This window comes from Ovis canadensis, chromosome 3, assembly GCF_042477335.2.
Source record: "Ovis canadensis isolate MfBH-ARS-UI-01 breed Bighorn chromosome 3, ARS-UI_OviCan_v2, whole genome shotgun sequence".
In the NCBI taxonomy this organism is placed as follows: domain Eukaryota; kingdom Metazoa; phylum Chordata; class Mammalia; order Artiodactyla; family Bovidae; genus Ovis; species Ovis canadensis.
In genome coordinates, this window is record NC_091247.1 from 12,585,972 (window position 1) to 12,599,179 (window position 13,208).

At 36.0% G+C, this 13,208-nt stretch overlaps 1 protein-coding gene across 13 annotated transcripts in view; it reads left to right on the forward strand.

The window, feature by feature from the left end:
• Positions 1-13,208, forward strand: part of STRBP (spermatid perinuclear RNA binding protein) — a 167,699-nt gene that overhangs the window by 111,225 nt on the left and 43,266 nt on the right. For all 13 annotated transcript variants that reach the window (XM_069582487.1, XM_069582493.1, XM_069582489.1 and 10 more), the window contains 3 exons: positions 2,885-3,029; positions 11,319-11,410; positions 11,941-12,036. In XM_069582487.1, the coding sequence (XP_069438588.1) occupies positions 2,885-3,029; positions 11,319-11,410; positions 11,941-12,036 (333 nt within the window). The remainder of the gene's footprint in view (positions 1-2,884; positions 3,030-11,318; positions 11,411-11,940; positions 12,037-13,208) is intronic.

Below are 13,208 nucleotides of genomic sequence, written 5' to 3' on the forward strand. Positions count from 1 at the left end.
ATTTTCAGATATGTTACCTTTGGTATAATTAGATTATATCTTTTTGACGATTTTATATCAGTTAGTCCTTCAATCCATGTTGCATAAATAGGTATCAGTACACGAGGTTGAACTGTGAGTTGTTGAATGCGCTCTTTTTTTTGTAGTTGGTTTCCTTTATTTGTATTTCTTCTGTGGAGACCTTTTTTCCCGTCAAAGTAAAATGAATTCTAAATTTGTCTTTATTAGCTTTGTTACTGGATCATTTTCTTTCATATTCACCAACTGATTTTCAGAACCATCTTCCTGACTTTAATCTGCCGTTCCTGAAACTCAAATTTGTGTTGCTTGTTGACACATTCTCCTATATTAATTTCTGGAGCACTTTTTCAAAAAAGTCATTTTTAGATCTTAACACTTTCTAAGTGACTGAACAAATATATTTGATTTTTCCATTTTCAGTTCTGATTGAAGGAAAGTTTCTGTTCTTTCAAGGGTTAAGTTCATTTCTTTTAAAGAAAGATATAAAAGATTAAAGACTTTAAATCGTTGTGTGATCATTTGAGAAGGGAGAGTGGTAAGCAACATGGAGTACAGTAAAGAAAGTTCAGTAATGGGTTTCTGACTATACTTTTTGTTACTAGAATGTTAATGTTGTAAAATCCATCTTTTTTCCATTATTTTTATATTGTTTTAAAGTTTAATCTGTATTTCTGCTTTTATTGTAGTGAACATTGTTATTCTTAATTCTGTACTAGAGTAATAAGCAAAGAGTTGGACATATGGAGGCTTTTCCAACCATCTCACCCTCTTTTCTGTTCTCTTTACTGAGTTCTGTTTTATATAAGAGTGGTCATATTTTCAGATGTGTCAGGATGGAAAAAGGGTTGAGAATCAGTGCTATAAGAAATTGAAGATCTGTTGTATTTCTCAGTATTGAAGATGCAGGAAATTGGAGCTTCAATTGTACTAATAGAGCTTTCTCTGTGTAGTTCACAACTGTGTGAACTCTGTATTTTCTATTTCTAGGCACCACAGTTTTAAACTTTTTGTCAGGCTGGCAAGTGTTTGAGGGAAGGGCCTGGGAGAGAATGCAGACTGTGTAAACGGTTTCAAATTTGAAGAGACTAGGGCTTTTTAACCTAGAGAAGGTGAAAAAAGATATAAGTATCTTCAGATCTTTGAAGAGCTTCTTGGAGAAGGCAAAAGTGGCCTGAACTCTTAAGACCAGTGGTGGGCATTTTAAGAAACATACCTGATTTTAACATAGCCAATAGAGTTATCCAGCAGTGAAACCAGCTGCTTTGTGTGATGGTTTGGATCTATGACCGTAGCTGTTTGGGTGGAGGTACCCAAATAAATGGGGATGTAATTGTATACCCACTTTATATTAATTTATATACATGTACACATATTTACTATGCCTTCATATGTACACACAAGCATAGACATCTTATTATTAATATAAGAATGTTTTAGAAAATCATTTTAAATGGGATTTTTGCATTTATTCCATGCCTACCCCTTTTTTCTTGGTGTTTGTTTGGAAAACTGATCTCTGATACTATACGAACTTATTTCCTCGTGAATTAAAAACCTTTTCCCTGAGCACTTATCATAGCAAAACTTTGAGTTAACAGGGTACCTTAATTAACTGGGATTATATCAGACCTTTTCTCTGTGTACTCTTTTCTATGGTGGTTTTAGAACTTCCTTGAGCAGAGGAAGCAGAAGGATGACCAAAACCAGAGTCACTTAGAATTAGTCTAGCCCAACACTTATATCATAGTTCATTACTTTGGATGTGTCTTAAAGAGTGATCTGCATGTATGGTTGAAAATTGACTTTGCTTTTTCTCTGAGACATCTTTACTGCTCTTATGCAGAGTGAATGTGAGCAGTTTTCTGCTTTTTCTCTATACTCTAGTTCTGGTTTTTCCAGCCACTGTGTGGCCTTTCCCTTTCTTGGTTTACTCTGTTCAAAATTAGGATAACGAATTTTCAGTTTTTTATCTTTTTTTGGATGTTTAATGGTAAAATGCTGTTCTTATATAAATGACTTTGAGTCCCTTTAATGCACAGTTGATGAGTAGAGAGACCCAGTAGTGTTTCTGTTCAACTATTTATGTTAGGTAATATATATTAAATTTTACCACCAAGAAAGGCCCGGCGTAACTTACTAAACTATATATTTAATGTATACTTAAAAGCAATCCTAGTTGGTGATAATTTTTTGTATAATTGTTTGTTAAAAGAAGCAGTGAACATTTCTGTGTGGATGTCAGATGACTTGTCCCAGAGAATCTCACTGGAATGATCTCTGACACCTCTTGTTAGAGAAGGGAAGTTAGTTACTTGTTTATATTAACCTTTTTACTGATGAGTGATTGTGCAGAGATCCATGTTCATTCATTCTTGCTTGATTTTCTTTGGAAATCTACATAATCTTACATAAAAGATTAGGTAATCTTATATTTATAAATCTTTATTAGCAAGTAGGAGTTCCTGTTTAGGTTGTCCTATCAAAAAAGGTATTTAGAGAGCATTCCCAGCAACTTATTATTCTATATAAGTCCTTTGTAATAATTTCAAGAGCAATAATTCACCTTTTGTTGTATAATGATGCTTTTGGTAACTTTCACTTTCAAATATTAGAATTATTTTAAATGTTGTTTAATAATTGAATGGATGATTGCTTTTTGAGGGATGGAGAAAGAGGATTCGTCAGTAAGTTGGGAGAGAGAAATGTTACTTCCACCCTGAAGAACTAGTTAAAGATTAGTTACTCTTTCAGAACAGTAAAAACTAATCGTTAGTAACTTTTGAAAACCAAGACTAAGGGGGGAATCATTCACTTTTTGAAATTTTAATTAATTGGCTGTTTTTGAAATCTTGGTGACTTTCAGAAACTCACAGAAGAGAAATATCAAGTGGAACAATGTGTAGATGAGGCATCTATTATAATTCGGAATACAAAAGAACCCACGCTAACTTTGAAGGTGATACTTACTTCTCCTCTAATTAGAGACGAATTGGAGAAGAAGGATGGAGGTACACATGTGTATATATATATATATATGTATATGTATATATAGAGAGACATAGATGTGTATATATAAATATATATTTGTTTTGTTCACATAAGACCTCTCTTAAATGCTGCACTAATTATGTCCAGTGGATTTAAGAAATAATCTCTTTTGTTTTATGCCACTCATAGTATTTTAAGCAATTTATTTCTACACAGTCTCTGTATTTTGCAAAAATGTTTATATTCAAAACATAAAATATGTTAATTCAGAAAAACCTGTGCTTATGTTGGTTTTAAATCCATTTTAATTTTTATCCTGTTTCAGTGTTCTGTTTCACTTTGTCTAGTTTTGCATTGCTATTGGTATCAGCTCACCTATTCTGGGTAGCTTGGTTATTAGGTCTGATTTTAGGGTTAAATGTGATTCAAAACAGTACTGTTTTCAAATTTACTTGTAGTAACTCCATAACTTTTTAAGAGTTATGCTTTATCTAATTGTCTAAGTGTTTTGTCACATAAGAGAGATAAATTGGGGGGGGGGTTTAAATAATCTTTAGTAAAAATTTTTTTTTAGGAGGTGTGTGATCCTGTTAACATTTAGGATTTTATATATGTGGGAATTTTATTTTAATCTGACTTTCTTCTGAAGTTAAAAAGAATTTCTGCATAGCAGTGCCATCAAATAAAAGTGGAGTGAGAAATCTATTTCGCTTTAAGAAATACTGTTGGAGCTGGATTTCTTTTTTAGTATTTTTATCCTTTCACATCAGCTTGTTTCTGCCTCTTAGTCCTGTCTCTGGAAACTTGCCATGTGCTATTTCTCCTCTGTCAGACCTTTGACCAATTAGCCTCTCTCTGTTATGACAGTTTAGAGGCAATGTGGCCTAACTGGGCCATCGAGGACTCCCTGTTGCTGTTTTTCATCACTAGATATTCAGCAAGTTCCATTGCTTACTCCCCTACCTGAAATACCAGTGCAGCAAGAAGTATTGGTCAGTTTCTTAATTTATTTCAAGTTGATGATAAAGGAAGAAAAAGACGCATTTTACCAGAGATGTTAGAATTTCAAGTTTTGCAGGCATGACTCATAGGATTTCTTAAAGTAAAAGTGATAGACTTTCTTTTTAAAGAAGTCTTTTGGGTACTAAAATCAGCTATACCATACCCAACAGATATAAACTAGGTACATTTATGAATCATAGTTTAAAATTAAAGTACATCCACTCTGTAATTGGGTTTATCCCTGTACTTTTTCTTTTGGACTGTATATAGTATCTCTAACACCTCTGAAGAACCAACCTTCAGTTCAGTTCAATTCAGTCACTCAGTCGTGTCCAACTCTTTGCGACCCCACGAACTGCAGCACGCCAGGCCTCCCTGTCCATCACCAACTCCCAGAGTTCACTCAGACTCATGTCCATCGAGTCAGTGATGCCATCCAGCCATCTCATCCTCTGTCGTCCCCTTCTCCTCCTGCCCCCAATCCCTCCCAGTATCAGAGTCTTTCCCAATGAGTCAACTCTTTGAATCAGGTGGCCAAAGTACTGGAGTTTCAACTTTAGCATCATTCCTTCCAAAGAAATCCCAGGACTGATCTCCTTCAGAATGGACTGGTTGGATCTCCTTACAGTCCAAGGGACTCTCAAGAGTCTTCTCCAACACCACAGTTCAAAAGCATCAATTCTTCGGCGCTCAGCCTTCTTCACAGTCCAACTCACATCCATACATGACCACAGGAAAAACCATAGCCTTGACTAGATGGACCTTAGTCGGCAAAATAATGTCTCTGCTTTTGAAAATGCTGTCTAGGTTGGTCATAACTTTTCTTCCAAGGAGTAAGCGTCTTTTAATTTCATGGCTGCAATTACCATCTGCAGTGATTTTGGAGCCCCCCAAAATAAAAGTCTGACACTGTTTCCACTGTTTCCCCATCTATTTCCCATGAAGTGATGGGACCAGATGCCATGATCTTCGTTTTCTGAATGTTGAGCTTAAATGGCTTAATTTCTTTAGCAGTGTTACAGTTCACCATTAATTGTAGAACTATAAAATGATTTCTGAAGTATCAAGATAATTCTGTTAATTCTGGTAAGCTGTGTTCTACTTGACCCTCTAGTGTAAAATTAACCATTTCTAAGTATAGTTATAGATATTATTAAAAATTCTTTGAGTATAGAGAGATGAGAAGATGACTGAAGTTGCCAGAGGCTAAATTTGTCTAGATTTGAAGTTGCCAAAGACTAAATAATGTTTGCTTGCAGCTGGAGACATCTCTCCCATTACTTTGAAAGTATTGAGAACTACAGGCTTCTTTCCCTCCATGGTTATGTACACTTACATGGGATTTTAAGGTTTCAGTGATAACTCTAAGCTTAGTCTGTTGCCTTTATAACTAGGGTCAGAGGACCTGAAAACAGATCTTAGTATGTTATACCCTTACTAGAAGACTAGTTATTGCAGAATGGAATTTGTAGTGGAGCAGGAGAGTCATAGTCTGTTCAAGGTGTTCGGATTATTAAAGGACTCCAAGACCTTTTTATAAGCTCAGTCTTTATCAGCTGATGTTAACATAATTGCATGGGATCAGATAAGATGAAAGAATCAGCTTGAATCTAATATTTTACACGTTACTTCCTCTCCTTTTGAATGGCAGCAAGATTTGCTTTGCTGTTTTCCTTAACCTCACAGCCCTGCCAACTTACCTGTTGCCTCTCATAATTTGCTCGTTTTGTCTAATTTGGACTTTGTCAAAGTGTTTAGATCTGTGCTAGCAGTTTTGTATGTTATTGGGTAACTGAGGATCCAGTGTAAGCGTTTAAGATCTGGGCTATACAGTTCTGTAGGATTTCTTTCATCACACCAGATAACTCCTCTTGCCTTGACGCAGTTCTTTTCAGCTGCATGGGGTGAAAGTACAGATTCATTTGGGTTCCAGGAATTTCTAAGTTTGAGAGAAATCTCTTTAAAAAAATATGCACTCATTTTCTTTCTCAAAGTTTAAAAAAATTTGCATTGTAAATACTTTTTGGGGAGAGATTTTCCTGCAGAATCTCAACTTCTCTTCTCCCACAGAACGAATAGGCTGTTCACAGTATATACCTCATGTGTTTCCCTTCCCTTGTGACATATTTGGGTAAAATCAAAGAGGAAAAATGTCTGAGAGCAGGCAGAACTGGAGGACTGAATCTGATGAGAGCACCACGCTTTTCTTCTCCGTGTATCTCTGCAGAAGTGGCTCTAGTTAATTACTCATTTCACATTGCTGTTTAGATTTTCAGTGGCCAGACTATAGTGAATTTCTTTGGTATTGTTTACTGTTTCACAGGTAAGAGTCCTCCTGTGCTGTCAGCCTTCTTTCTGTATTCTAACCCTTTACATGAAGGCCCTGTAGAATAACCATTCTGTATAACTATATGGGGCTTCCCAGTGGTGCTAATGGTGAAGAACGTCCTGCCAATGCAGAAGACACATAGAGACGTGGGTTAGATCCCTGGGTCGGGAACATCCTCTGGAGGAGGGCATGGCAACCTACTCTAGTATTCTTGCCTAGAGAATCCCATGGACAGAGGACTTTGGCAGGCTACAGTCCATGGAGTCCCAAAGACTTGGACACACTGAAGTGACCTAACACGCACACATACATGCATTACTACATGCTTCCTGCTAAAGAACGCATAGGAAAAAGAACACAGACCTTGATGGCAGCCAAGTGTTTGACCCTTAACTCCATTAAGTATTACTGTGTGCCTTGGACATATTTCTTCATTTCAAAATGTGGGTAATGAATACTTTAGAAAGTTGTTTGAGAGAATTTATATAATAATATGACCTGTACAATACCCAGCACAAAGTGATTGATTAGTAAACAGTGGTAGTTACTTAGTTTAGTAAACAGAAAGTCACAGCACAAAGTCATCTACTCAAAGTACCTTGAATTTACAGTGAGAATAATGTGTAATAATGGGTTTGAAGTAGTAAACATAAACAGAGTTAAACTGTTAAATACCCATTGATGTGTAGTACTGGAATCAGTATACTATATTTGCTACAGTGCTAGTAATGAGCTGATTTATTATTAATGTAAAGTTTATGATTCATTGAGACAGACGTCTTTTTCCCTTCCCGTGTCCTTTATCCGTAGCAGCTTGAGTGGTGCCTAAAACTTAGGCAATTAAAACAAAACCTGTTAAATTAATTTTTGTAGCTAGCATATTATCTGATCAAGTAGAACTGTTTGGTGTGTAAGAAGCATTAACAATGGACATCTCAGAATTCAAGTAATATATATATATTAAAGATTTTGCTTTGCTAAGGTATTTTATAACTTACTGTGTTATAAGCACTTTCTCATATATGATTTAACTCTCAATAGCCATGAGGTGGAGAAGGCAGTGGCACCCCACTCCAGTACTCTTGCCTGGGAAATCCCATGGACAGAGGAGCCTGGTGGGCTGCAGCTCATGGGGTCACAAAGAGTTGGACATGACTGAGCAACTTCACTTTCACTTTCCTGCATTGGAAAAGGAAATGGCAACCCACTCCAGTGTTCTAGCCTGGAGAATCCCAGGGACGGCGGAGCCTGGTGGGCTGCCGTCTGTGGGGTCGCACAGAGTTGGACACAACTGATGTGACTCAGCAGCAGCAGCAGCCATGAAGTAGATAATTGTCCTGTTTTATAAATGAAGAAAGGTCTGATGTTTCACCCATCTCTTCTGACTCTCAAGTCCAGTGACTGTCTAGGATGATCGTAGGAGATCTTAGCTGACATAGTTTTTCTGAGCGTCACATGGTCTAAGCTGCTTTTGGTGCTTGTGATTTTAAACCAGAAGTATATTTGGTATGAGAGTGATAAATCCAGCTGCTTACTGTATTTGCCATACTTTGAAACCAAGTGGATAGGGAAACTTCAAAAGCACTTGTGATAACTTAGGCTGACATAAACTGCAGTGCTCAATATTAGGGGAGATTCTCAGGGTGTCACAAAAATGGTGCCCAAGCACCCCTTAGTTGCCAGTGTGAACTTCCTGTGCAACCACCCCTGTTAGGTGGAAGACTAGTCCAAAGGTCACAACTAGAATTTCTAACAGTGCTGCTCTCTTGATTCTCCTGCCTTCCCCAGCTGCTTGACCTGCTTTGTCCTGTGTAAACCTGTAGCCACTATCTTTCCCGTGGCCCACTGCCTACTGAGGCATTTTAGAAAAGTCATATCTAGTGATGTTTCTGTCATAAACTAGGGTAACAGTGCTCTGTTTTACCTTCATGCTACATTTACCTGTTCATATTATTGTAGCCTGAGGTTTCTCATGGATAGTGACTTGAAGCATAATGTCTGCTCTCCACACAGCCTCAAGGAATTGAGAGGAGGACTGCCCGGATATCTTCAGGCTACCTTGGAAATTCTGTCAGTATGGACTCAGTAGCTCAGCTTCATTCCAACTTTGAAATGTCAGGGAGGTCTTCATGATAACCCAGCTTGATTATTTTACCTTTGAAGAACCCAGGTTCCAGACACATAAATTCTATTTAACATAGTCATGTTCTGGCTTTTCCCTGCCCCATCTGCGGGCTAGTGTTTTTGTGAACAGGCAAAGAGTTAGCTTGCATGTAAGGGATGGAGAGAAACTGACCAACATTTCCTGCAGGACGGTGTGTTTCTGGTCACAGATCTAACCCCTAACCAAATAAAAGTTAGGCATAATAGACTTCCTTTCAGTGCTTCCATTGTTTAGAATGTTTTATGTACCTTCGTGCTCTGATGCCAGGTTATTGAGCAATGAATTTTTTAAAAGCTGTTTTTCTTTGCTTTTGGCATTTTTGTTACTATCTCCTATGCTTTTTTTTTTTTTTAAATCTGTTTTACTGGTCACTATAGGAAAAAAATGAAATGGTTCATAGTTCCATTGTTTCTGATTTAAAGACACCAAGATGCCTTTTTTATTAGAAATGCTTTGTTTCTCCACAAAACTGAAACACCTGTGTTAAAGTTTATACAGAAATGTTAAATTCGAGGTTCTACTTTGAGAAGTACAGTGTTTTTCCAGCAGCAATTCTGTGATTGCCACATTTTTTAATGAATGAGAATATATAAAACTGTTACTAATTATGTAAAAGAAATAGGCAGGCAAGGCTTACAAGTAGCACTACCGTGCCACATAAATTTATATAGTTTTAAAATAAGCTTTGAAGAAGGTAAAATGAGATGAATTATTACATCCACTCTGCTGTTCTCACCTCATGAATATTGAAACATTTTGGATCTTTTGACTTTTTGACTATCAGAGCATGAAGAAACATGGCCATTCTGATGGTGATGTTAAAGGGAATTCAGTCACGTCTTCTGTTCATTGCCTGTCCCTTTTCATCTCTTTAGTAGAATCTACTGCCTCCAAATGTTGACTGTCTGTAGCAAGCTGATGTCACTAGTTTTTTAAAATAAGAATTAATGAATATAATTTGACTTTGGGAATAAGAGAATTTATCTAAACACTTTTGCCATTTTTCCCCTATAAAACTCTGTGTGGTGATGAGCAAATGTTAATTATAAGCTCTGTTCACCAGACAGTAGCATCAGAAAGTTCAAACAGAATTCTTTTGCCTTGTCTTTTCCTACCCAAGCTTCCTCTGATCCCTCCCCCTTCCACTGATCTTGCCTTGCCCCCTGCTGCCCTCCTGCCCTCTGGCCCTTCCTGATACTCTTACTTGATCCAATGACAGAATGAAACATAGTTCGCTTTAAAGTCCTAAAAAATAAGCATGGTCTATTCCTTTTCTTGAGATTATGTTATTTAGCAGTCAGTCAACCTTTGTCATGTCTAACTTTTAAGAGATTCTAACTGTTCATTTATAGTAGTTCTGCTTTGTATGTGAGCTTTACACAGATGCTTGTATTGACCACAGTTAAACATTTTGACATGTCAACACGAAAATGAATTACTTCTATGTTTTGTGTCATTAAAAAGAATTACGCAAAGACAGGAACTAGATCGCCTATGAAGTAAATACCTATAGTGTGTTTGCTTATGTTTATAAATAAAAGCATAATATAAATTATTATTTCTTTTTGAGGCTTTCCATTTTATGAGGAAAAAGGGGTAATGAAATGAGACCCTGTATTGTGAATTTGTTGGCAGATAGTAATGTGAAACAATGCAAGTATCTGCTGTAGGGCTCACCTGGTCAGAAAATAAGTGTGTAGCACTTCAGCCTTGACATGTTGAAGCCAATAAAGAAAGCCCACATAAACATACTGCTGAGATTGTGACTGTCTGATTGTACCAGGAAGTGTTGGTGGGCTCTCTGAGTTCTTAAAAGAGGAAGGTAAATATGACTTAATTGGATTAGACAAAGACTTCTCAAAGAAACATTTGTATGTTATATGCATTTAAATTAATGCACTTTTGATTCTTCAAAAGTTTAAAAACCCACTTTTTAGCAGCTAAGAGGAAATAAATTTGGCTATCTAAACATGGATTTAGTATCTTGTGACATCTCAAATATGAATATTTGTCACTAATCACATGTTTGAGTTCTTAATTTTGCTGCTCTTGGCCATCCAATCCAATTCTGAAATGTTAAGGCAAGTCAGATAGTTGTACTTCAATAGTATTCTTTGCCACTTTTTGGAGAAAAAAAAAAAAGGTATGCAAAACTTGAAATGTATTTCACCATATTTCGTATTTTAGTTTTAATAATTTTGGTTTAAAGAAGAAATAGAGAACTCCATGGTTATACTGGAAGAGTTCTTATCAGTGGGGTAAAGTTTCTATTAATGGTTATCTTGTTGGATGAGTTAATTTTGTTCTAAAATAAAATTGCCATGCTCAGTGTATTGTTAGTATATCTCAAATTGATGATCTAAGCCCTAATTTTCCTTAAGAACTGATTAGTGATTAAAATCCCTTCTTCTATAAAGAAAAGTTGTTATTGCTATTGGTCCCAGATTTCCACTCTTTGTACCTTGTCAAAGGAAAAGTGCTATGTACCTATTTTGTGCCCTGTGATGTTACATACATGCTTAATAAGATCCCAGATTGTATGTAGCAGTGATCATTGGTTTGTTTACTGACTGAGCGAATGCCTTTGTGCTCCTCTTGTACTTGTGCGCAGAATGGCTCTATTGATGATTTACCTAAGTAATGATAGTGCACATAATCTAAAAAGAAAGCAACAAAGCCAAAACCTGAAATCTTCTGGGAGTCTTATTAGTTCACTCATATGCTGCTGTTCTTTTTATTTTTATTGTTTGGTAATTTGACAGGAAGCCCTTGGTCAAATTGTATCTGTCTCTCTTTATCCCATTTTCCCATTAGAAAAGGTTGCGATGAAAGATCCTCCGGACTTATTGGACAGGCAGAAATGCCTGAATGCCTTGGCGTCTCTTCGACATGCCAAATGGTTTCAGGTTGGCTTTTTGTTATTCTCTTATTGTTACGGTAACCTTTTGCAGGTTTCATTTGGAACACCTGCCACTTAATGGTTTCTGTGTAATATATAAAATGGGGTGCGCTCTACCTCTTAGGGTTATTGTAGGAGTAAATGATTTTAATTTAGGTGAAGTGCCCACTATAGCTTCTACTATAGTTAATGATGTTTAATTGTCATATAATCCTTTTGGATTTAGTACTCTGAATTTCAAATGATAGCTTATAAAATGCAGACATGGGTGAGAAAAGCTAAAAAGTCAGACAGTTGCCTGAAAATGGAGTTGCCATGAGGCTATGAAGCCAATTCTAATATACTTCCTTTACTTTAAACTCTGCCTTTCTAAACCATAATTTTACTACTTTTAATAACTTGATTTTTTGGTTTGCTTGACAACTTATGAATGATTGACCAATTAGTATTCATTTTAAAGAACCTGTCCATGATCAGTGTCCTTAAAATGAAGAATGGATTTCAACAGGGATATTGGAATCATTTTGTTTGTTTTAGGCAAGGGCAAATGGATTAAAGTCATGTGTAATTGTCCTCCGCATTCTCCGTGATTTGTGCAACAGAGTCCCCACATGGGCACCATTAAAAGGATGGGTAAGTACTTAAATATGATTAAAAGCAAATTCTGAAAGTATAGTCAGAGGAAATCCTATAGAAATTATATGTTACTGTATTCTGAGTTAGCTAAGGTGTGCCTTTAATCTATTTTTGTTCTGGGGGAAAAATTATAGAGGTTTTTACATGATTTCTTTTTTATGAATTTAATTTGTATTATACATACATTTACATTTACAAATTTACATTAATTTGTAAAATATGTAAATTAAATAAGTAATTTAATATCTTCTAGCCACTAGAGCTTATATGTGAAAAATGTCTCTTTTACTTCATCATATTCATATTATAGAGACTGAGATATTTTTTCTGACAAAAGGTTCTTTACCTGTTAAAAGTGAGTGTCTTCCTGCACTTTCACTCTCCACTGATGGTTGATTGTTATTCACCTACTGCCTCGAAAAGCATGCTTGACTGGCACATTTCTCTTTCAGTGCTACTTCCGTTTAAAATAGAAATTATCTGGTATACCAGTATAAGGTTCCCATACCTTCTTTTCCTTTCTCTTTTGAGTACAGACATTTAAAAATAAGTTCATACTAGTAATTAAAGTTAGGTGAATAGTACAGTTAACCATAGTTTAAAATGTATGTTGCCAAACTTAATTAATTTGGAAATTATTATGCCTGATCCAGTAAAGAACATTATGAAACAAGTAAAGTTATAAAGGGTTATTTTAGATTAATTTAACAGTTATTACTTTGATATTGACATCATGAACCTTTTAGTTTATTCAATATGGAGATTTGGTCCTTTTTTAATTCCAGTTGTACTACTTGGGGCAGGATGTCTGGAATGAAGTCTTATTGTGGTTTGAGTCCATCCTAGGTAAAGTGGGAGATAGGTGGGCTGGGTTTGAACACTGATTATTTATTGGCCATTACTAACCTACATGAAGGCTTGTTAAATCTTTGTTAAGTTAGATGACTGCAGTTTGTTTAGTAATCCTTTCAGGGTAACTGAAAATAAACTTTTTGTAGCAAAAAGTCTTCTGAATATGTACCCTCAAAAATGGTTGATTTAAGCACTCTGGCTGGGGTAAAACTTGATAATCAAGTGGGAAAAGCTAATTGGGCCCTAAATGTTAAACGGACTTTAACCTTTTTGGCCTCCATTGTAGATAGAAATGTCAGCTCACATTTAACTGGAAA